This window comes from Rhyacophila brunnea, unplaced genomic scaffold (assembly GCF_057557595.1).
Source record: "Rhyacophila brunnea isolate RB1 unplaced genomic scaffold, BYU_Rbru_1.0 scaffold_6, whole genome shotgun sequence".
Classification (NCBI taxonomy): Eukaryota; Metazoa; Arthropoda; class Insecta; order Trichoptera; family Rhyacophilidae; genus Rhyacophila; species Rhyacophila brunnea.
In genome coordinates this window covers 20,576,377-20,602,954 of record NW_028233276.1, presented here as the reverse complement: position 1 = coordinate 20,602,954, position 26,578 = coordinate 20,576,377, and the positions used below count along the sequence as shown (strand labels likewise).

The 26,578-nt window shown below is 35.2% G+C and overlaps 1 protein-coding gene across 5 annotated transcripts in view; it reads right to left on the bottom strand.

The window, feature by feature from the left end:
• The window catches only part of puc (dual specificity phosphatase puckered), a 206,406-nt gene that overhangs the window by 20,110 nt on the left and 159,718 nt on the right, over positions 1-26,578 (bottom strand). For 3 of the 5 annotated variants that reach the window (XM_085956346.1, XM_085956345.1, XM_085956347.1), the window contains exons 3-4: positions 21,133-21,285; positions 16,804-17,037 (exon numbers count right to left, since the gene is read on the bottom strand). In XM_085956346.1, the coding sequence (XP_085812472.1) occupies positions 16,804-17,037; positions 21,133-21,285 (387 nt within the window). Of the gene's footprint in view, positions 1-15,207; positions 17,038-21,132; positions 21,286-26,578 lie in introns of those variants that run through there. The other 2 variants (XM_085956348.1, XM_085956349.1) reach the window with 1 other exon arrangement.

Sequence of the window (26,578 nt, the reverse complement as noted above, 5' to 3'; positions counted from 1 at the left end):
CATTCGTCTAGTCACGAAATGATAAAATTGTGTTCCGTCCCGTTGACATTGAATTTGCATCAGCAGTAAACAATACACGAAAGTTTACGTTCTTAGACAACCGGGTTTCTTTGTATCCTGAAAGTGTAAAAGCGCGATGCACAACCATACTTAGGCGCGTAAATCCCTACGCGCCTAACTTTAAGAGATCAATTATTTCGACAACCCAAGTTTGGTGAGGAATATATATATATTATTCTTATTAGAACGCTGAAGTGGGTGAGAGAAAAAACACGTTACGTATTTTTCTTGTTATAACGGCTGCTTAACGTCGACAACTCTGCATATTCCGTACCTACCCATTGCATACACAAAAGAAACGCAAAAACAAGGATTATATTTTAGGGGGACCCAAGTCTGATCTTATGAATACTAAAAAAATATACCCAAGCTGCCATTTTATAGGATCTATATATTATTATGAATACACTCCCAAAGCTTTTAAAAATTGACAAAAGGCAAAAGTATTAGTTTTCCCTAAGCTTTTTCAGCACGGGAGGGTTCCCATATTGAAAAGCGGTTAGTCATTCAAATGAGTCCAATCCAAACAATGAATGAGTCACCAACGGCATCCCTCGGATCACAGGACTGGGGAGAGTCGATTGGGGTGGATCCCGTTGCACCCCGCATTACCATAACAATTAGAATCCCGAAATGCGTCAGTATCGGGTGAACAAGTTTTACAATCACCCATTCATGGAGCCCCAGTCTGCTTTAATTTAAAATACAGGGTATTCATTATAACTATGGACTGACTTTCACGGAATAAAAAAATATAAGTAGATACCATTAGAAATTGAGGCGTTGGGAATCTGAGAGTTTAGATTTAAATACACATGTAAGTATAATGTTTAGTATATAGTGAAAAGTCCGTATAACGTATTTTCATCTTTCTTTTTCAATATATGTTATATGTAGGTAGAGGAATACCTGTTGCGAATTTATATATTATGCATTCATTATAGCAATAAATGACAAAGCTAGTGGCTAGTATTGGTTTTAGCATGAATAATATTTAATGAATTAGGTATGTTATTTACCATCGCGTAAGCGCGGGAAAAACGTTTCCCTCAGTGAATCGGAAAACGAACATTTTTAGCAAATACATTATAACTGTATACAAGCAATACAAGCATTTAATATTCCTATCGATATAAGTTATATTTAAAACAGTGTAGGTACACATTAAAAGTCAGCAATGATTAATATCCTATAACTTTCACGCATTTTAACGGTTTGCTATTGGTAATCAATGGTATCTTTTAAAAGTTTGTCATCGGATTTCCTGTAAATTTCTAAAGCCAATATTCAATTCAGACATAAGGCAATAAAAGGGCGAAGATTGAAAGGGCCACTTTTGCCCCACCCGATTTTGTCGAGGGGGGCCCAATGAATTACCACAAGCGACGTTTCCTGTTTATTAAAGGCATATCTCTGTAACGTTTTTTTCTATAGCCCTTTACCAAATTCAATACAAACATGACGGTTATTTCATGAATCATTCCGTCAAAGGTGGGACCGTCTGATTGACCAGGTATGTTGATGACTTAGTTTTAACTCGTAGGTACCTATGAACAAACGAATGCAACGTGTAAATAAACGACATAGGTACCTCACATAACCAATGCACAACGTGATTTATACATTAGTTTACCAATAAGAAACAAGAAAATGTTCTATTTTATTACATAATTTAAATTTGTTTTTATATCTACAAACGCTTGGCAAATTCTCAGCACATAATGTATGCTTTACGAAGCAATCAAATGGTTTAAAGGGGGGATTTGTGTATTTTTTCATGAATCATAGCATAGATAAAGGATAAGTACATGGATATACTTATGTCGATAATGATAGATAAAAATAATATTATATACATACTGTTTATCAGTATGAAAAAAATATAAGTAGATAAAACGTAAAAATACACCGAAGATATCGAAAATATAAAAAGGTAAATAAAAATGGTTAATGGTGTATATTATAATATAAGCATGAATGAAATAGTATTAAGTTGTTGTAGTGATTGATATTAGCCCCGAAAATTGTCTGATAGTAACTAATCTTAGTTCACATCACAGGCTACTCATTCAATATTTCAAAGACAGCTGGTTGTTACTGAATCTTTCTTTGGCAAATTTACAAATCCACCCCTTTCATATTTAACTAATTCAGAAGGAGTCACTTTTGATGTTGTTAATAATTATATGACTATTCCAAATAAATAAGGATACCGCCCTAAATCAAAACTGACGTCATAATGGGTACGTTAAATTGAGTGTTTTACCTATCGTTGGTTAATTATTAATAACAGGGGGCCAGCTCGATGGGCCGACATACTGAACAGGTGAAACATCGGACAAACATCGCGATAACAACAATTAGTCACCGGCATGACTGGAAAGTGATGGAAAACAATGACTTGCAATGGATGTGACAGACTGGTGCAACACTGCTGCTACTCGCAACAATCACCTGCCCATATGACACACACGTGTGATACATAGTTAATCACTTCATAGACGTTTGCACCTTAGTCAACTGAGGAATATTATTGTACACTATTGAGTAATGTTGATTGTTGACCTCCCTCTAGCTGCAGGAGTTTCCCAAGTGGCGCCTAGCATTAATTAAAACCGCATTCAGATTAACGTAAAATGGCTAAATAGTTGCATAGAATTTTATGTTTTTTTTTAATTTATATGATATTGAGATTTTTTTTAATGTAAGACAGATAGATGACTAATTAAATACAGCGATGATTTTTTGCTTATCATTGTGAAATGATTCAGAAGTCTTTTGATGCACGAAATACTTTTTTTCGCACGCTGCATTCATATAATGAATATGCATCAATTAAATAATAAAAAATGCAACCATTCAAAAAAATACACCCATTAAACAATCAGCATAGAAAATTCGCAATTCCCAGAAAGTCTACTACGAAAAAAGCAAAAAAAAAAAAAAAACCAGCGAGGCATATTAATTATTCAGCGCACATTATTCATTCAAATAATCATTCATCATCAACAGACATGGGAGCTGTCGACATAAATAATTAAAAATATGAATAAGAACACGGTTCATTCATACCTAATTCCAAATGAAACTGTAATAGTACATAGTACTACTCGATAAAATATCAATTAAAAGCTCGAATTATCCAACCTTCATTTGATGATTTCAAGATTCAATAATCGCATACTTTTCATGTGAATATCTAGACTCTAGACTACGTTAACCTTTACAGTACCTTGCATACGTCTTGTAATCGTAAACGAATACCTAAAGACTCTAGTAGAGCATTATGTTTTCGTATAAGTTAACATACAAAAAGGTGTATGTGCTGGGAATTCCCCCATAAATATCAAGCTATAAGACAATAATGACGAGACAAGTGCTCCCATGACACACATCGGTACGGTACAAATTCAATAATAATATAAATGACAAAACAGTAGCTATATTGCTGACTAGTCTCCACACAATAATTAGTAATTGGTGACACTCACTAAATAATTATGCCTGTGTTTACTGCCGCATACCTCGAACATTGCGTGTCTTTTTATCAGTAATCGTCTACTCACTCTACTCAATACTCTTTTTAGTAATGTATGAAACAAGAATCTCGCCAATGAAACGCAACATTAGAGACATACTGGGGCCATACTCGTATATATAGTAGAATAGTAGGTTTGTAATTGAATACGTTGCAACTGTACAGAGCTGACACCTGAAAAATACATTGATACGTCTTGTTAAACTATGAAATCCAGGTGTCTGATAATTTATAGTTCAAAAATTAAACACTCCCACAACAATTAAATACCCATTAGTAATTTCGTCTTTAAAAACTACACAGTAAACGGCGTGAATGATTTTTGTATTATATTAATTGTAATCGCATGATATGAGTATGACACATTACGGAAACCCGTTAGTCTTTGACATGACATAGATTACTTACAGAAGTTTGCATAATAATTAATATTGTTTATTATTAATAGATATATGTACCTATAAAACTCTTGTAACCGCGATAACACAAGACACTGTTACTGGGGAAAATAATAAATATTTATTTGTCAGGGCTAAACCGCATTTGGTAAGTTAGTGTTGCTTGCTTAGATTATAGAAAAATATTGCTTGACAATTTACTGGATTAATACAAATGCCATCTAAATTCTAAACGATTGTCACGTGTATCTATATATATAAAAGAAAGTCGGGTTAGTTACACCATTTATAACTCGAGAACGGCTGGACCGATTTTTACGATCTTTAGATTGTTGGATTTGTCTTAGCCCCGAATAGCAGAATAACTATTAAAACTTTGGAAAAAATTACGGGAAAAAAAATTATGAAGAAAATTAATTTTCTCATACATTTTGACATTTTGAACAATGAACGAGCAATCGAAAATAAAAGAAAATCACAAAAAATTTAAATCCATATACAACGATACATGACAGAAAGAATAAACAAGAAACAAACAAACAAATGAAAGGCGTTGTGTGCATTATCTATCCTTTGACAGTTGATTCAGTTCATCGTCAGATAATCCCGAAAGACTTTGTTGTATACTCCGGTGAATTTTGGAGGAAGTTGTCCTGCCTGAATCTTTTTTACTTCGTCGACAGCATCCAAAAATAAAGCCAAGGATAAAATTACATGATCTCATTGCTGGTATTGCTCATTATTTACCTACCAATTTCAAAAACCATCATTCGAACTTCATTCGACAATCGATCTACGTGAATAATCGAGCCGATTACCAGCTAGGTGCTAGAATAGCTATTTCGATCGTAATTTTCAAACGGTAAGTTGCCTTCGAAGATGTTCACTTTGTGAGGTTATCAAATTTGTGATTGTGTGTGCATCGATAAGTGCTTCATTATGTAATTTTGAATTATGTGATTAATTTTCCAGTGTTTATCATTTGATGATTCGTCAAAATGCTGACAACTATTTGCTGCGATTTCGTCGATTGCTTAAAATCGTCATATGCATGAATATGCGCAAGATGCAATGACATATGTTCATCATTACGGTCGTCATTACGGTCGTCCAGATCTATTCATCACCTTTACATGAAATCCGAAATGAATAGAAATTGTTCAACTGCTACTCCCCGGACAAACATCAAGTGATCGGCACGACATCACCGCACGTGTGTTTAAACAAAAAATCCTGTCGCTGATGAACTACATTGTTAATCATCGCGTCTTTGGGGATACTCGATGCTGGATGTATTCAATTGAATGACAAAAACAAAGCTTGCCGCATGCATACATTCTTATTTGGTGAGTCGAAAGAATTCGACCAGACCAAAAAGATGACATCATATGTGCCGAGATTCCTGATCCCGAAACCGATCCAGACCTGCATGATGTTGTAATTTCTTACATGATTCATTGAACAGTGTGGCGCCATCAACCCCCAATCACCGTGTATGGTCGACGGCAAGTGTTCCAAGCGTTATCCATGAAGTTTAACGGCGGAGACTATCACTGCCAATGATGGTTATCCACTGTATCGGCGTCGATCACCCAATGATAACGGTAAAACTATCACAACGAAAATGAAGTAAAACGATATCGTGGTCGACAACACTTGGATTGTTCCGTATTCGCCACTTTTTTCCAAAACATTCAAGGCGCATTGCAACGTGGAGTTTTGCAATTCAGTGAAGTCCATCAAATACATCTGCAAATATGTCACCAAAGGCAGCGATATTGTAGTTTTTGGCGTTCAAACTCCCAATACCAACGATGAAATCACGCACTATAAAGTTGGTCGATATGTGAGCTGCAATGAAGCAATTTGGCGTACTCTCTCATTCCCCATTCATGAACGTCATCCCACTGCTGTACATTTGGCGGTGCATCTGGAGAATGGTCAACAAGTTTATTTCAACGCATCGAATGTTGCTCAACGTGCTGAAATATCTCCAGCGCCAACATTGACCAGTTTTTTTTCGATTTGCCAAAGCGATCCGTTTGCACGAACGTTGTTCTACTCTAAGATGCCACGTTATTACACTTGGAACGCTTCATCGAAGAAATTTTAACGTCGGAAGCAAGGCGATGCGGTTCCTGATCAGCCGGATGTGCATTCTACTGATGCTCTTGGTCGCATTTGCACAGTTCATCTGAAGAATGGCGAATGATTCTACTTGCGGTTGTTGCTGGTAAATGTTCGTGGGCCGACATCATTTGAATCACTTCGAACTGCCAATGGTGTAGTGTGCCCAACATTTCGTGCTGCATGTCAAAAGCTCAATTCGCTTGAAAACGATACTCATTGGGACATGACAATCGCTAAAGCATTTGTTTCTGCATCTCCAAGTCAGATACGCACATTATTTGCTATCATTATTTCCACATGCTTCCCATCAAATCCACCTGAGCTGTGGAACAAGTACAAGGATGACATGTCAGAAGACATTTTACATCGAATTCGTGTCAGTTCAGAGAATTCCGATCTCGAAGTGAATGAGGAAATACATAACCAGGCTTTGCTTTTGATCAAAGACATGTGTTATCTCATGTGCGGCAGTTTGTTAGTCAAGTTAGGAATGCCAACAAATGATCGTGGAATGAATGACGCTTTTAATCGAGAATTGGAACGTGAACGTGAATATGATCAAGATGCATTGAACATATCGGTTTGATCGAATGTACTAATGTTGAACCCCAAACAGAAGGAAGTGTACGATACGTTAATGAAGGCAATTGAAAATGAAAATGGTGGTTTATTTTTCCTCGATGCGCCTGGTGGAACTGGGAAGACATTTCTCATGACATTGATTTTGGCCACTGTTCGTGCGAGATCCGAAATTTCTGTAGCAGTTGCTTCTTCTGGGATAGCGGCCACGTTGCCGAACGGCTCATTCAGCCTTGAAATTGCCGTTAAACCTTCAAATAACTGAAACACCGACAAGCAGTATTGCGAAACACTCAGCAATGGCCAAAGTTTTGGTAGCAAGTAAAATCATCACCTGGGATGAATGCATAATGGCGCACAAATGCGCATTGGCAGCACTCAATCGAACTATGAAAGATCTGCGCAATTACTCAAGATGTTTTGGTGGCGCAATGATTCTACTATCTGGCAATTTCATGGCAGTCATTCCAAAATCGACCGCTCCCGATGAAATGAACGCTTGCCTCAAATCATAGACTCTGTGGCGCTATGTGAAGAAACTTCGGCTGACGACGAACATGCGAGTTGCATTGCTAAACGATCCATCTGCCGACGATTTCTCTAAGCAATTGCTGACTATCGGTAACTGCCGTGTTCCTGTCGACGAATCGAACGGATTGATTTCGTATCCGCCGAATTTTTTAATTTCGTCTCAGCGAAGGACGACCTCATCAACAAAGTGTTCCCAAACATCATTGCTAACCACAAAAATCACAATTGGTTGAGTGAACGAGCAATTTTTGCGGCAAAGAACAAAGATGTGGATCACTTAAACTCCCAAATTCAAAATCAAATCGTTGGTCCAATGCATTCCTTCAAATCTATTGACTGTATAATAAACGAAGAAGAAGCAAACAACTATCCAACTGAATTTTTAAACTTATTGGATCTGCCTGGCTTGCCACCGCACAATTTACAACTGAAGATTGACTTGGTAGTTATCATGCTTCGAAATCTGAACCAACCAAAACTATCTAATCTATTTCATGTTGATCTGATTTTTGCACATTTATTGAACTTAATTCATTTTGAGTATTTTAATTCAGCAAATAAGTTAACACAAGATTATTGATTCTGAGGCGGTATGAAGTTCGCCGGGTCAGCTAGTTTAATAATAATTTAAGAAATGCACATGGCATGTTTGTGCCGGAAACGACAGTCGTAAAAACATGAGGAGATAGGAAGGATATCAGGTTGAGAAAGGACCAAGACAGGAAATGTCGATTCGCTGACTGACTTTTATATTTGCCGAACACGCTTCACTGCAACAGCTGTAAGCAGAATTGAAATTCCACGAAGGAAATTCGTCACCATTAAGTTGCGATGGTGAAATCTCCGGATGCTTTTTACAAAAGCTGATGCAATAACAACCATTCCCGTATGCATCGCACATCACACATCACACATCACATAATCACAACTCCCCCCGAAGCCGTATGAGAAATGTAACCAAAAAGTGTCCCATTCATAAGAATAATATCAAATGCATTCAGTGCGAGTGCCGAGTGAATCAGAGATCCCCCTATTCATAAATTCTATTATCCTAAATGGTGCTTAAACATTCGCTGCCATACTGCCGGCTGGCAATTTGCACCCTCCCCAAAACTATTAAATTTTGCATTGAAGACTCCTCTATTTGAAAATCACAGGGACGCCATTCCGCACAGACACAAGAATATTACAATACCAACTTCATTATAATCTATTAATTAAGATCTAAAAATTCATTGTAGAGTTAATGAAAAAATAGTAGACAATCTAAACGTAAGTAATTTCTGCCAGCATTGTTAAATAATAGAATATTTTACGAGTACTTATCTATTAACTTAATTTTTTCACATTTTACGATGCGCACGCAAAAACATAAGAATATAAGAAAGTTTCAACAGTTATTGTCAGTCATAAATGCATTATATAAATGACTTCAGAATTGATTCAAAGTCCTAGAACAATAATTGACATGACTACTTTATTTAACGTAATAGTTACACTACATTACTTATCCCTGGTTCTCTATTTTCAAAAACAACGCAACCTGTATAAACTGCTGGATTTCCAAAAAAATCCATTAATTCCCCACGCAAAAAAAAATCCCACAGATAAACCAAATTACCTACCGACAGCGTTGAAAATCAAGCGGTGTTGCTATGCGTGATTGTGCAAAAAATATGAATCGAAAAATTCCAAACGTGACGTGCGAAGTTGAAACCGCATCGAGTTCCCTCCTGCGCAATGGAGGACCCTCGACAAGTTACCGCAGACGGGTAGGTACCTGCCATAAGCCCATAGCATACGTTTGTAATAATTATTATTATTAACCTGTTGATTAGCGTACTTAACGATACTATTTTTACTAAAACTACGTAGGTATTTAGATAAGCAATCGTGCATGACATTAGTAACTCAGGTATCCTAGGTCTAGTAAGGCGTATTTTTATGCATATATCCGGTATCGTGACTAAACTGGTTTGGATATTTAACTAGTAGAAACAACAGAAACATAGACCTTCCTTAAACGAACCTGCCACACGCCACAACTTATCTTATGTGCGTTTGAATGTGAAGCATCTAACTGTTGTTATGCCTGGGAATGTCTCAGGACCAGTTACCCAGGACTGAGTCGACCACGTACGCAAGTGGACCATAATAGCATATAGACACAAAACATAAAATAAAAAGCTAATAAAAATGCCCAACAATCGAAGTGAAGAAATGTTCGCATCGCATTTCTTGAAACGCAAGAGAGGTGACGACCAGGTCGAACGGCCCAATGAACTAGTTGGGCTGACCTGAGCAACTCTTCCTATTCCAGCACTAGTAGGAATGCTCAGCGATACCAACTTTAGTTTGAAACCGATGTTGATAGTTTTATACCAATTTCGAGATATTGTATTTGCAAAACACCTACCTATATGAAACACTCTATTGACATATTGAAGCCCACATGCTGATTTTTCTAGATACCTATATATAATTATGTACTTAAATAATTACAGATTATGTTTAAAAATATTCATTTATTATTGACGATTACTACTAAGTAAATCGCTTAAGTAGTAAGAAAATATTCATAAATCTTCAATGATAAAATTGCACTCCATAGAAAGCTGCATCCCTATTCACGAAAGCTCTCGATAAAATGCTTCGCGAATGCAAACGCAGTTGTAGTAAGCGTAGAGTAGTAAGTACCTCCTCGTCCGGATGAGTCAGCCGAAGCGCAGCTGTTGAATGACTGCGAGCACGTAAGCAGCAAAGCTCCCGAGAGAAGAGGCTAAGCACGTAGCCTCTATAGATAGAGCCCAGAACTCTCAAAATGCCAAATACGAGAAGAATGTAATTTGCATTATGAATATATCACCAGACATAACACACAACAGAGGATTTGTTTGAAACATTATTGTTGAGATTTGATAATATAAAACGATGGGAAATGATTTGGTAGACATACACTATAGTTTTAGGTATCTAAGTGTCAATTTATTAAACCGTAGCAATAGCAAATATCTACTATCGTTTAATTTCTGTTCAGCTTTGACACACGATAAGAATCAAGGAAGGAAATCTATAAATTAATATAGTACGCATGCGACTTCCTGAATAAATTAATAAGACAACCGGAAAAGTTTCCTTCAAATCGCCAACAGGAAAATCGTTTGGTAGATATATGTATATATTTTCTAAATATGCTTAGTTGTATTAAGTATATGCCGTAACGATTTCATTGATAAATTAGGAAAACTGAGCATTATTTTGAAACATCCCCGAGACAGCAATCAATCAAACTCGCATCACTCTGCCGAGACACGTGTGCATGGAATTACAGCGTTCGCCGTGTGCAGCATACCCGACCACGTGTGCGAACGGGTGCACTCGCCACGTGGCCCCGAGACCCGCTGACTCATCCAACACACCAGCCTCACCAAGAACATTTCGCGTCTAATTCGGTCCGCGAGCGTCGTATTTTTGTATCGGTGCAAGAAGTAAACGATTTTACCAATACGCATAACATGACATACGAGAGTGCTCTGATGGGGGGAAACATACATAGGCCAGACGGAACGATGCTGGGCACCGCACCAAAAGACATTATTCTGGCGATCAACTGTGACAAAAGAGCGATTTCGGTCATTTATTACAGTTTGTAAATAATTAACGTATAGTGAATTTCCGCAATAATATGATGAATGGTTATTATAACAACAAGGTAAACGAAGCAATTAAACATATGAGCATATTATGATAGTATGATAATATTGTTATCGAATGAAGTTTATCTAGGTACGCACAATGCATTTTATTAATCGTAATCTTAGTGAAACGAGTGTATATCTATAATCATGACGTAAAGGAAAGAATGTAATGCCGGGTCCACACTGGCAACATGTCGCGCGTCAACTTCTTTAAATTTTACGATAAGTATGATAATTATCGTAAAATTTAACGAGGTTGTCGCGCGACATGTTGCCAGTGTAGACCGGCATAAGATTAAAACTGGATATTGGCAGTCATGAAAATGATTTTCGTTAGGCATTTGAGCTCCATGCCTCTACAAAATAATATTTGAATTGACTCAAAATTATATAAGTATTAAATAGTTTAGATTAAGTAAAACAACAAACATGCATGTCCGTATTCTGGACACGTAAAAAGATTTCTTTTGAACACTCATCCGTTTGTAAGCTCGATAAATTGAGAAGTTATTTCCACAAATACCGAAATCTATAATTATTATTCTGAATATCGCAGTTTACTCAAGGTGTTTTAAAAATACACAGATTTCTCAAATACACACTTTCCGGCTATTTCGAGCGACAGGACGAGATTAGAATATTAGTCAGCGACTCCGTTGAGGAAATTCAAGATACACACACATAATATTTCTGGCTCGCCATGCGTTGGTTCAAAGATTGAGTATAAAAAAACAGCTTTAAGCATTATATTGATCTCTACAATAGTTACAGTTATTATACATATATTATCCGAGTACTAAAAATGAATCCGTGATAAGAAATTAAAGTGAAACTTTAAAAGTCGTGAAATAAATGTTTTAATTAATAATATTAAGCACCGTACTGTATTTAATGACCATATTATACTGATACTAGCATTAATTTCCCACGGTATGCAATATAAATAAACCCAGTATATTCTAACTGGTATAAGTAAAGTTGTCAGTAGACTGGTCAGAATGTAGTTGCATTAAAACCCTTCAGGCACATTATTACATGAAAGCAAACTGGTACCTACATAATATGCAACAGCGACTGTATTAAAACTAATCCAATCGTTGCGTTGCATAAGGCAGCAGCATTCACTTATGCGTTGATAACCAAGTGTAGTATTTATTATGCAATCACGAATCTAATACTAGTAAAAAGAATGCAAGGTAACAAACAGTCAGGTTGTTTGTAAACACAAATCAAATTAATGTTGTCGACTCATAAAACGATAAACAACCCGTTTGCTGGCACCAGAAACAACTGAGAGAAAGTTTGTGTGATGACAACACTGTAATAATTTAATTATAAAATTGACTGTTAGTATTAAAATTATTTTTTTTTGTTTTACTTCGCCAAAAAATGATGTCCAGCTTTTAATAAAGAAGTGGAATAAAATTAACGATAAACGATCGGTATTGGAAATTATTACAAATTTACAAAATTAGATTCAATAAAGACCATCCAGTTATTCATACGTCATTATAAATTATTTGTACTTCCTTATCTTACTCACTAAAATTAATTGTTTATTAATAAGGAATCATGACTTCCTTTAAAGCAAAAGTTACTATGATGAAGAAAAAAACATTCAAAAGAAAGGAAAATATTTCCGGTAGAATTACTTGCCTAGCGCTTATAGGGGACATGCTAGCGCCGGAGGGGTGGAATAAGGCTTTGACGGCCTTCGCCAGTCGCTCACCTTGCCGAGCGGCGCAAGCGGCAGCCGACGACGCAGCGGTCGACGCCCTGCACCTCAAGGACGTCGCTCCCCCTCCCTTCGAAGACACTGCACTAACTTACGGCGTCGACCATTCGATGAGTCATTTGGTATTATTTTAAAATGTCAAAATAAATCGTCCAAGAATTTAAATTGACTCTTTTGTGATTTTGATTATTATCGATTCGAAATGCAATTAATTTATTTACACATATTATGTATAAACTACTTTTTGGGCAACTTATTTGGATATGAACAAATAGAATAAATATTTTAGTTTAAACTGAAAACGTGGTTTTATTAATTACCTACGAAAACATTGTAATAATAATTACATTGTAAAATGCCCGAATTTAATTTACGTGTTTACAATATGTAACAGTACGTAAGTAATCAAATTACTTGGTGTTTTACATCTTAACAACGCTTTAAAATATTCCAATACACGTCATATTATAAGATCAAGGAAAAGCCAGACAATCTACTTCCAGTAAATGTCACAATGTCAAAACCAGAACGTAAAGGCCAAAGTAATGTATGGGATCTCTGTGAATGTGTCCGTATTGCAACTTTTGATATATTTGCGTTTCTTATTCGAAAAGCAAAAAATAAACATCGGAATTCAGAGGAGTGAATCACTGCGTCTAAGTCTGGCCACTTTGACCCTGTTTTGAGAGCGATCTGGGAAAATAAAAAGGATGACAAAACCGTGCGAATGGTCACCGGTCAGTGAGCCGATGTTGATGATGTCGGAAACTATGGCCAACTGACTCGTCCCTCTTTGTGGGACGAGAAGCGGATCTATTTTTGAGAAAATTATTTTGAAAATGAAAAAATACAGCCATTCCGATTACTCTTTTTTTAAGAAAATAAACATACTTACACGATGAAAGACATTCTTTCCTCTTAGCATATAAAAAAACAATTAATTATTCTTGAGTCAAATTGGTACTTTCACGATTATGTGTAAACATCGCTTGTGTGTGTTGCAGTGTTGCCATCTTTTTCTATGCTGATTATAGTAGGTACAAAGGTGTAAAAATTATAGTATTTCTGAAAAATAAATAGTACAGGAACATTTTAGGTCTTGAATCCTTTAAAATTATGGTATTTTGGCATATTTGGCGTAAAACTATAATATTTTACATTTTTCGCGAAATTTAAATTATAGTATTGTACTATAATTATAGTACGGTTGGCATCACTGGTGTGTTGTGATATATACATATCTCGAGGTATTTTGCGACGAGATATAATATGTTATATTTTTATTTGTCAATAATGGTGACAGAATTTTGAGGATAACGATTATTTCGATAGCTCATAACGTCGTGCGTGGTCAATACAGCACAATAAGGAAAGGCGCTGTCTATATTATATCATTAAGTAGTGCCAGAGTAAAAAGGGTGTCTTTCCTCAAACATACGCATGACGTAGACCCTTCGGGATTTTTAATATAATAATATATGAGTGGTATTCTTATAATAATAATTAAAGCATTTAAAAGCCAGCTGGAAATTGTCGAGACATTAACTTAAATTAATGACCTTTTAAACTACAATAAAGAAAAACTATTTGAGTGACTACTTATACTACTTATAGTAACACCATTAATGAAGTTTTCTCTACATATTATATAATAGTCTTTGGTCAATTAATGAATGATTAGAGTAATATGTATTGGTAACTTGGGGATAAGTATTCATATAGCTTTATGAACTGTGTCATTTGATTAAACAAATAGCATTTCAGTTTCTTTTCTCAGTTTACATGGAGAAATTAAAATTTCACTAATCATACGTTGACCAAAGACTACATAATAATATTATAAAGAATCGGCAGCATAGATTGGATATTAATAACATAATATGTAAGCTCTTACATTCTCGGCTTTATTATAGGTTTGCGAAAGGTATAAAGTAACTATTACACCGACAGAGTTTGACTAATACCAAAAAAATCTCATTAATATAAAATTATACGAGACATTTCAACACGCGTACAGTCAGATCATAATAATTTATGACTGACAATCAAAAAGCTGTGCAGAAAATGGGAAGTATGCCAAAACCAGAAGACGGCTTGTTAATATTTGAAAAGTGAGAGATATTATTGGATAACTGTATCGACTGTCTCCAATTTAAAACGGACGGTATTAGACATGAGTAAGGCAGTCGATAGTTTTAAAATACTGCAACGGGAGTGTCTACCGGCTTACATGTCAAAACCAAAACCGGGGTTGACGGATTAGTAATTTTCATTATTTCGGTTTTAGATATTTATGTAAAATGTCATTCTTCACAATATACAATAGTTTGAAGTAGGACGCGTAATGATTATTTTCGATTACTATAGATATATCACCATACATCGGCAGGTGTTCGAATTTAGAACTAAACTCATCACAGTATAAAAAGTATTAAATTATATTTCAAATGTTAGCATGTGGCGCCCTCCTTCAACAGACAACTTATAATGCTGGATCTATATAAGTACATATAGGTATATATATATATATATATTTTTAAATATTGTTAATAATTGAGATAGCGTTTCAATGTGGTTGTATAAGAGATATCCTCAAAATTACTCTTAACTTGATAGACTGGCCAATATTGAACGAATTGAATTATAAAGGACCGAAAATTTCGTGTAAGAGGAATAAAAAAAGCATTAACTAGATCAACGGGTACACAACTGTTTAGAATAACAGGCGATAATGTTAAAATCGTCTTGATAGGGAAGGAATAAGAAGATGAATTCAATTTTCTCAATGTACGAATAAATTTCGAATAAAAATTAATTATAAATACAGTTGTCAAATACGTTAATAAGGGCCCACCGACACGTTCAATTCAGCTGTCCCGTTAAATCTCAGAATAAATAATTAACAGGTAAAACTATATGCGGAATGTCTTATTTACAAAACAGGAACGTCGTGTTGACATAAAACATAAAACGCGCTAAGTAGTAGAAAGAAACGCTGAAAACATGTTTTCTTTTTAGAAGTGAATCATCTGAGTGTCTTATAAACGCGGTATAAAAAAAAACGAAAGTAATGGGAATGCCGTCTGCACTTTAAAAATATATTCCCGACATTATTGTAACGATAAATTTACGATAATACTAGTAAAGACTTACTTACACATGCAAATTGTCTGACACACCTTCGACCGAACGACCGCCTGTCTACGTTTGAAAATAGAACGCGACCGTCAAAACATTTCAAAACACTACGGTACATTATTATTACGGCGTGAGTCAGGCGGGTAAAAGAAAAGCTATTGAAAAAATTCGGCGCTTGGCCCAATTCGACGTCGACGCCATACTCGTGTAGGGAGAGGGCGTCGCGGGCGTCGACGCCGGTTCTTTGGGCTGCAGCCAGGAAGCGAAATAAGCCGCTGCGATAGTCACGAGCGCCCGCTCTCACTGACTCACGCCGCAGCCTATTAATAATTAATATCTGTAGTAATAATTCGGTTAATAATATCCTGAAAGGCACATTTAAATGATCGGTTAGGTTGTCCGATCAGTCTCGCTCGGTGTTGCCAACTACCGTTGAAAACATGCGGTAAGAAAATAAGCGAATTCGCAACAAAAAAATCCCAAAATTACAAAAAAATGCCTAGATAATGGCATAATTTTAAACACCGTTTTCACTACAAAAATATAACTAAAAATGTATGTATAATATATAAAAATTAACATCGTAACGTTATAATTAGAGCTACATCAAAATATAAGGTACAAAAAGACAGCAGCCTGATGTTTTTATGAGAAATTTTAAGATGTTTGCGGTGTCTGAAAATGAACATTCAACGACATATTTATACCAAATACGTATTTTACTACTGGGCAACACTGATCTTGCCCAACCGAATTAAAATCTGTTTCGTTTTGTCTTTCACCACTAAACTTTATGGAACTTTAATCAAAATGTAGTTTTTTCAATACTCAAGAATACGTATTAAGAAATTAGGAGACGGGTTTTGAATGTTTATTTTTCTCAATATATTCTTTTAACTGACAACTAACCCGAATCGGAGACTGAACGGACAACTGAAACAATGGTGTAAACGGGTCTTCAATTATAAAGACGATAATATTTGATGATGGACTCACCGATGAACTCAAAGGCCTCTTCGAAGTACTGCTTGAGGTTCTGCTGTCCACAGTCGCTTGCCGGTATTCTTTTGTGGGTGACTCCGGCGGCGGTGGGAGGGCAGGGGAGGGTCCGCGTCACGTTTAGGACGCAGGTAGCCCCCAATTCGCGGAGGCAGGCAGCGTCTGACGCGTCCCGCCCGTTGCCTAGATACAGGAATGGCAGGACTCGACTCGCGGGGTGGTTGTCTATGTCTGAAAAAAATTGGGTCCGTCAGATATTTAACAAGCAAATCAATCACTTTACATAACGGTTTTCAGAGTCAATTCTTGGTGGAAAAGGGACATGAATCAAGTTTCACATACTTATAAATTGTTTTAATGATTGATACTCTATGATCGTTTCGGATACAGTATGTAACTAGTATGGACACCAAATAATTAGTTCGCATCTAAAGTTGGTTACAGTATCTGGAACGAGTACATAATGAGTACCCGGCTTTGAGTACCTAACTACTATTAAGAACATTATATAAATTTAATTAAATTATTTTTAATCAGAGAATTTCAATCATTACACTTTTTTACAGTGTATTTTTTAAACAAAAAAATAATAATCCCTCTAACGGGATCCCAGGTTTGCAACCCCTGGTCGTGGCCATAAAATGTGTACAACGTACTTATTATATTTAATGTATGTACACATTTTGATTAAATTAATGATTACTGACCTCTTGACATAACGAACGACCAAAAACAACAGAATAATATCGAGTGATGGATTCCAGATATCACACGGAAAAAACAAGCAAGATTTTATTCTAGATTGTGTTAGAACATGACACACACGGTTATCATACTTAAAATATTACAAATAATTATAATAGTCCCGATTAATTCACTACAATCTACATTACACATGTCGCAAAAGTAAACAGACCATGACGCCACGTTAGCGTTTCTCTGAAAATGTTGACCGCAAGAGGAAAATATTTTTGCCTACAACTTCCGATATAACCGTCCACATTAAAAGGCCAATCCGATGAATAAACGAAATCTAATTTAAAATTATCTGTCATTATTGCACGAATTTGAATGATGTACCATTTGCGAAACAACCATTGTCACGTCTACCAAAGTAACACAGGCTAACTGCCACTATCAGACGATTCACAATAATCTCAAAAAATGTGACTACACAGTAAAACTTGCAACATTATTAATAAATGATTAAGTACATATACTATATAATCTATTATGTGGGTAGGTACTTAAATAATTATTACGCAAGATTTTGTCAAACCCAGTGGCGAATACTGCCTGTTGGGATTGTTAAATGATTATAACAAACCAAAATAATACAAATATATACTTAACCAGCGACAACCAGTTCCATCATGTTTGGGTTAATTCAAAAATTTCAGAAAAAAAAAATTCTATAGACACTTATCCTTATTTTCTCAACGTGTAGTGTTAATCACATATTATGTATTATAAACATATTCACGGTTAAACACCGAATAATTTCATAGTAACGTAGTATTGAAAGGTGCCGCTGGTTTATCTCATTGTGATTTCATTACTTCCGGGTACGAAATCTAATAAATTGATTCTAACTGATCGTCGCAATTGTTTTTTTGATTATTTTACAACTCGAGCTAAACGTTAAATGATCGCTTAGTATTAAGCATTCGCCACTGCGGCCCTGCCAACGAAATATTGATTAAAAAAATGGAAAATATTGATGCGAATCCAATATTTATTCACTAACCATAATAGAGAAGACCGATTGTCATGTCATGTAAGTGATAAAAAATAGCGATTATTTAGTAGGTATTTATTATACATAGTACAATTCAGTGGGTATCTATCTATTTATGTGCTTGATAAAAAAAATATGATTCAATGTGAAACATTCTAATTAAGTATTGATAAACATGATATTATATTTTATTATAAAACAAATCATTATTTTGAATTGTACATACATACAAACTCTTATCATTTGTGATGAATAATACAATGCATTATTAAACTTAAAAATGACAGTCGATAAAGGGTACCTCCCACTTGCAGTATTATTCATCCTTCAGATAAAACAATTAATAATACATACTTATCTTTACAATATTTTTTTTTATTATGCTAAATTATAGTACCTAAGTACTTAATTATTAATCATTAACTGTGAGGACTGATATTTTTACTTTGCATAGAAAATACATACAGTACAATACACCCATACTACATCCAGTTTCCTTACGACAAATAATGCATAGATTCACATTCTGGCATTAACTCCACTATTATATTATAATAGGTCAATAGAGGATATTTCAATTTTTGTCAGCGTTCTGAGTGTTCTGACAACTTCCATGATACATAAACACAAAAAGATTGTGTGTTTTTGTTTAATTATTGTCTTTTTTGTACAAGTAATTGTGTATGGTGCTATTTACATTTTTTTTCTCTGAAAACACCAGTTTGTCCATTATTATGAAAGTTGTACTTTGCCGAACCCGAAAAAACATCTGTCACCTTATAGATTGGTACCTTAGGGAGAAAATGAAAATGGATTCAGGGTTTTTTGTTGTTGTAGGAAAAGTGGTACTGTCTCGGATAGATTGCCCGTCATTAAAATTAGTGTAAAACAAAGGTGAAAAACATTAGGTAAATTAGAGTACACAAACGATGATAAAAACCCCGTTATGCATAATAATATAGAGTCCGAGCGTTTATGTGTGGTAGGTATCCAATATAAAATTTATGCAAAGAATAATATCAAAACTCAAAGGCTTCCCCCCATCCAACAAAGCGTGTGTGACATTTTGAATTTCATCGCAAAATCACTACCTACTAGGTCTGAGGGTCAACTTTCGCACGGATCCAACAAGTGGTGGCTGGCACAGGTCAATAAAGCTGGCGAAATGGCCATTACATTATTGCCTCCGAATTCGTTTTCACGCTGAATATTCTTATTATGTATAAGCACGCGAGTGGAGTGCATGATATATTTTGTCAACTGCGCTGTCTACAAACTAAATCTAATTTGACCGGTGCCATAAATCAATTAACTTGTCCGACCACTTGAATGTTACATGCAATGATTTTATAAAGTATAAAAAGCAGAGTCTTACGTCATTATTTGCAAGACAGTTTACACCGGTTATTTTATATATTATTATGCAAGTAGACAAACATAATCAAACAAAAGTTTACTAATTAGGTAGGTACTTAAACGTGTACGAGGTTAATCTTGAATGAAGAACTATCATTTTCAATACTGAGTAGAAGAACGTTCCCCGATTTTGTTACTACACATTGGAGATTTTAGATTTTTTTCAATAGTATTACTAACCTATTATAACTATTACAATTATTAGTATAATTATAACGCGACAATCATTTATTTCGTAATAATATTATGTATCTCAGTGGCGAAGACTCCATACTAGGCGATTATTTAAAGCCTACCTAAAAAATATTTTTTAATTGCATATTGACATATTTATATACTTAATCACTTCATTATTTTATGTTATATAAAAATAATTTATTTTGCCAACGAGATCGCATATGTAGGAATGTATTACAGTATTACACAGTTTACAAAACAACTGCAAAGGTATTAAAAAAACCACAGCGCGCCGCGCCGTAAATTAAATAATAAATGCCGCGACTTCTCGACGTAAATAAATTTCCGATTATGTTTGGAATAATTCTGAATTTTTTTTGTATGGACTTTACGTCTCGTAACCTCAGCAAGTCTGCTGATTTGTACGAAATGAGGCAAGCTCCTTTCGCAGAGCCTAAAACATTCACGCATAATATTGTTGTCACGACTGCGCACTTTGTCCAAAATCATTAATAATTAGATAATTAAAAAAATAATTTCAACGGCGTTTAATCGAATATTAATAAATAAGTAAGTATAGATTGTTTTTAAAAATAAAAATAAATTTTATCTAATGATTTTTGATGGGTATACATGTTTTGAAAAATACGTAATTTAAACACATCGCTCATTTTTATGTCGTCAATGAGTTTTTGAAGTTTCATTGAATTAGTGTGTCGTTATAATTTATTAGTGTGTGCCTATTCATTAGTAGTAAATATCGTACTATTCTCGTAAGTATACCTGACAAGTGTGCTCTTTTTATCATATCTCCACAGCCTACCTCTTTCCAAAAGTCACCCTTCGCCACTGATGTATCTACCTATATACTCTATAATATTATACTGTAGCTTTATAAATAAATAATTGATTGCACAATTTGTAAATTATACCTAAGTTTTAATTGGTAATATGTAATGTGGTGTTAACGATCATGAAGATCTTCAGTTAGTTACCTGCAGCTTCCAGTGGGGTGGCGGGGAGTTGCGACCCTCCCAGATCGGGAGAGGGCGGGCAGCCCCCCGCTGGAGGAACACGAGGAGCAGCTCCTGGCAGGAGCGTATCCTCGCATAGTTCCTTGTGCCGTCTGTGAAACTCCTTGTGACCACCTGAAACAAAACATACGAATACAAATGAGATTCGTTCGACATCAGATAAGTTAGTGGTGATTCGTTACAATCAAAATATTAATGTATCTATTCTCTTCTAAAAAGAAAAAAAAATAATCCATGGAATAAATTTATCCCAGATTTTTGTACTTCGTGTGTCTGTTCTAGATTTGTTAGGCAAGTATAACATGGGTGTAAATTCATTAGCTATATTCTCTTGCTGTCATCGAAGCCTATACATTGTCATAAAATTATGTTTCTTCATACATTATGACACTGATTCAAATGCAAAGCAAATTAAGCAAGGTGTTGTTTTATAAATCTTTAAATAGCATATACGCAGCAAAGGTATTAAATCGCATAGATCAACAATCCATATTGGTAAATCACGAAGCGAAGGGAGACGGAGAGAGGCTGCACGAAGTGTTTCGAAAGACCTGGCCAGCAGGAAGCGCGCTCGGCCTTCGCGGGAGGAGAACAACTTGGTAGGTACCTACTCCGCAAACCAGCTCCCTCAGTGAGTCACCATCACGGTTCGGTTTTGATACCCCGTTTTGCTTGGCCGCCACCGCGTATTGTCTGCACGCTTGATACCTTCGTGTGGACTACTTTACGATGCGAGAGTAAAAATTCATTGTTTACCTACTCACTTACAACGTATTGCATTGTTTCCGTCTCTAGCAACTAGTTTACGATGGTGTAGTTGCGTCTTTATCTCATAAAACTTATTTAATTTAATCTGAGCATAAAACTGATTTAAGTATTAAATTAAATAATGCTATGATGGGGCGGATTAACCAAACGGAATGCAAAAATTCCGGTAGGCCGACCCTAAATGCATTTTTTTTGTTAAAAAAAATACATATTGCAAGTTTGTATATAGTAGTAGCAATGATTAACATTATCAATAATTACCGTCTGTTAGTTATATCTATTCATTACATTTTTATCGCCCCCTGAGCCGTTGAATATTCGATCATAGGATTCATTCAGTTGCATACCAATACTTTTTATTACTTCACTTATACACGGACATAATAGGTATAATTAAATTTTAACCCCATTGACTAGATAATTTCGCAGGACGATCTCAAGCCACAAAATCGCCCTATTTTTCAACAGGCATGTAAATAAATTCCAATAACAATAAAAATTAATAAAATTTAACTGCACTGATTCATCCAAACTAGTATAGGTATGAAACAAAAAAATGATTTGATTAAGTATATATTACCTAATCAAGTTTTACCAACATAACAAAGATGTTGAATAAATATTTATGATATTAATGTGAAGCGAAATAGGATCTCTACTCTAGAGTCTAGTCTACCAATTTACATACAAACTGCGCAGATAGAGAAGCAATAATTCGTTGAGCATGCTTTGATAAGTGGGGTGTGGGGGGGGGGGGGGGGGGTACGGTACGCCTTGTAAAGTAAAAGATCTATACAAATTTAAAGTAACAAGCAGTTTAGTACCTACATAGACTATTACCTACTAAATAACTAAATATTCAAACTTCAGCTAGTTGGTATTTACTTCTTACGCATTGTTGCAAAGATTATATCGTGGGCCAACCTTGAGCAAACCAAGATATTAAAAATATTGAAAGATAACAGCTCCCCATTTTACCAAGGAAGTGTGTATTCACCACAATACAAAACACCATCTTACCTACTACGGATGTGTCGTGAGTAAGAAATGTGATGCCAATTTTATGAAATTACCACCCCCCCCCCCCCCCACCATCAAGCCGATCTATGAACTTTAAAATATAACTGATCCCAACTAGATAATATGCGTTAATTTACATAAACCTTTCTAACTACCTCTCTAATAACAATAACATATCTGCTATTAATTATAGGAGTTACATTGTTATCATTAAATTTGCAGTCTTATCGGCAATAATTGAATGTTTATTTGGAATAGGTACCATACATAATAATGACTTACATACCTATCTGCATTGTTTACAATTTACATTTTTATTTAATAATAAACAACCTTCAACATCCTGATTAGACGTTCAATAATGCACATTGTAATAGGTATTGTATAGGTACATACATTTTTTTCATAATAACATTTTTTTTATTATGGCCAGTATTTGTCGGTATTATGAGTCTACGTGAAATTAGTAAACATACACAATAATAATTATTACCTTACCGCAGGTAATAATTATATATTTGAATTAGTAGGCACCTACTAACAGTATTCGTGCTATTATAGTGAACACAACATTCTTAAAATTGTCATAATGGCTTAATTTCATTCTGTAAGTAGGACTTCGGCTTTTTGGGGTGGTCCCACCAGTCTTGTAATAAAATAATTTCATCGTTGATAAAACTAACTCATAGAAGTACATACCTAAATACTTACTATATTAATTTAGGATATTTAAAAAGTCCCAAAATTAAATAGATAAGTACCTGGTCATAGTATTTTACAAAGGTACCTACCTACCTACAAATACGAACTGTTTTGTTCCCTTGCCTCTTTCAAATTAAGTTGCTTCAAAATTTACCTCTCATTGCAACTGGACGACTGTACTTTTTCTTATATTACCCATCTTCTATAGGTACCTATAAATAAATATCTATACATATTTTACGTTTTTCGGTATGTTTTTTTATCATTTTAATAGCTTATCCAATGCAGTTTTCATTAACTGTATTAAATATTTAATTTAGTTTGATTTAAGTAAGTAATTATGTTTTCTGTATCCACCTGTATTGGGACTATCACTTATTAATTTATTTTATATGTCATATTATATACCTATTGTACATGTGTATTCTTCTATTGTTGATCCTTTGGGTTGACTTACTTACATTATTTAAATTAAAAAATAACGTTTTGATCAGTACTTAATTCAATAATTTAATAATATTTGAGATGCACGGTTACTGGAGTAACGGACGGAAACTTAATTTATAAGCTTGACATAATTATTATTTGGTAGGCTGGTAACAATGTTCGTTTTTCGACAATGAATTCCCTAACAGTGACATCATTATTCAAATGTCAATTTGACGTTTTGTACCTAGCTGCGTTGTTCAGAGATATTAGGTATCTACCTGCTTTACAGTCTAATAGTGAAACCTTTGCGTACCTACATAAATAGTATAATTAGTATAATATGAACCATTATGAAGACGTATTATTAGTATTGAAACTAATTGAAGTATATATCTACGATATAATTATGTTCCGAAGTAATGGCCTCTGTTTGACGTTTAGATACAATATGTTTATGTTGTAATAATCTGTTGGCAGGGTATCAAACGCTTCGTACCTAATACTATTCATTTATGAATTGATTAAGTTACGGGACACTATTGTATGACAGGAAATGTTTCTTAGCACTACTCGGCGAGGCCTCAATACCGTGGAAAAATATTCCGACATCGACGAGTGACTCACCAGATATTTACATTTATTTTATAACCTTGCACCCGTGCGCCGTGTTGCTGACAACAGTGACAATATCGCTACCGTAAATTAAAAGACGACTGACGTACACAAATAAATTATATCGCGACAGCAAAACATAACAGGTCCAGCAGATCATAAAAGTTAAAGACATGCTAACGTCTTTCTATCAATATTGAATCGAAACGTCAAACACCATTTTCAAAACAAGACCCGCTAAAACGAATCTAATTGGATTACAAATCATAGGAATTTATCGAACATGGTTCACGTAGGTACCTAATTGACATGACATAATAACGGAAAGATTGTAAGGAAATACTAATAAAACTGCCTTTAGTTAATGTGACACACTTTTAAGCTAGGTATCTAAAACGGATTGTCTGGTTATGTTTACGAATGTAATATTACATACCCACTGATTGCAGAGGCATAAACCTCAACACAAGACATGGAGATTGCCTTTTCAGCCTCATATTAACACCAACCGAGCAATCACTGGCCACTGATCGTCCCGCACGTGATCCCTTGATCGACGGAATCTTCGAAATTTATCACAACACTTCAGTTACACAAATCCAACAACGTTCAAAACGAACGTTATGTAAAAGAAGATACACCAGGAAATAAAAACGTACACAAAATATAAAATTCAAGCACGAAACGTTGTTCGCTTAACTCGAATCACTATAACTTTCACTGAGATAAAAGTAAACACGTCGCGATACAGTATATTAATTGTCAACAGTTGAGAATGATCTGGCGACCACTCATGTTTTTCCGTCTAAATATTCACTTGCGTCTATATGCCTACAACAGTTGTAAATAACTGATCGTTTTTCGACAATCGTTTGTTGAGGACAGACGCAGAGTCGCTGCCAGCTTGAAGCATGTGTCATCACCGAGCTTGCCGATTGGTCGAAAAATTTGTGACGTAGCTTGCATATGCCGGTGTGTGAACGAAACAACGCTACGAAATCCCTCCAACATTCTACGCTCAAAAGTGAGATACAATAACAACGCTGAATGAGAGAGGCAGATGCGATTTTTGTGTGCGTAAGTGCGATGTAAAGCTATGCAGCGTGTATTTTTTTTTCTATGGTGTTTTCATATAACTTTTCGTACGTAAATTTTCAACAGTAACTAAACTAAACCGTAGCCGAAACATATGACAACTAATTTGAAAGGTTTTCCTTACGTTTAAAAAGACCCTGCGACGCATATTTTCCAAATTTTGATTGAAGAAGAATAATTGAATAAAAAAATATTTTTTGTAAACGTGTAGATACCTAGGTATTGCCATTTTTTTTAAACATGGGCAAATTAATAAATTAGTACCTACTTACTTAGATAAAAATGACATTACACAGCTACCTCCCTATTGCAAAGAGAAAAACAAAATTAGATTCTACATGGCTCCCACATCCTGAAGCGGGCCCCCACGTTAGGATGTTTGGCGGGCCCCCCTACCTATCGCTAAATGTAAAGGCAGTGTGACGCGCTATAGTAGCGTTTTCCATGGTGTACGCGGTAAAATTAAGGTGTATTTTAGCGATTTTTTGTATTTTTAATATGTACCTACATCCATTTGAATTACGGAGTTGTCGAGTATCGGCACACAGTTAAAAATTGCATCGTACAATCAAATGTTTTAATTATTTATAATTACTGAACTAAAATAGCGCCGCATGCGACTTTTTTTACTATTAGACCAAATTTGTGGTCTGTGTTTATCTCACTTATCGGTCGACTCGTCACGCCGGGCCCTTCCTGAGCCCGGGCCTCTAGGCTAAAGCCCTGTCAGTCCCCCCCCTTGTGGGGTCCATGCTCTTAGGCGTAAAACCCACTTAACGCA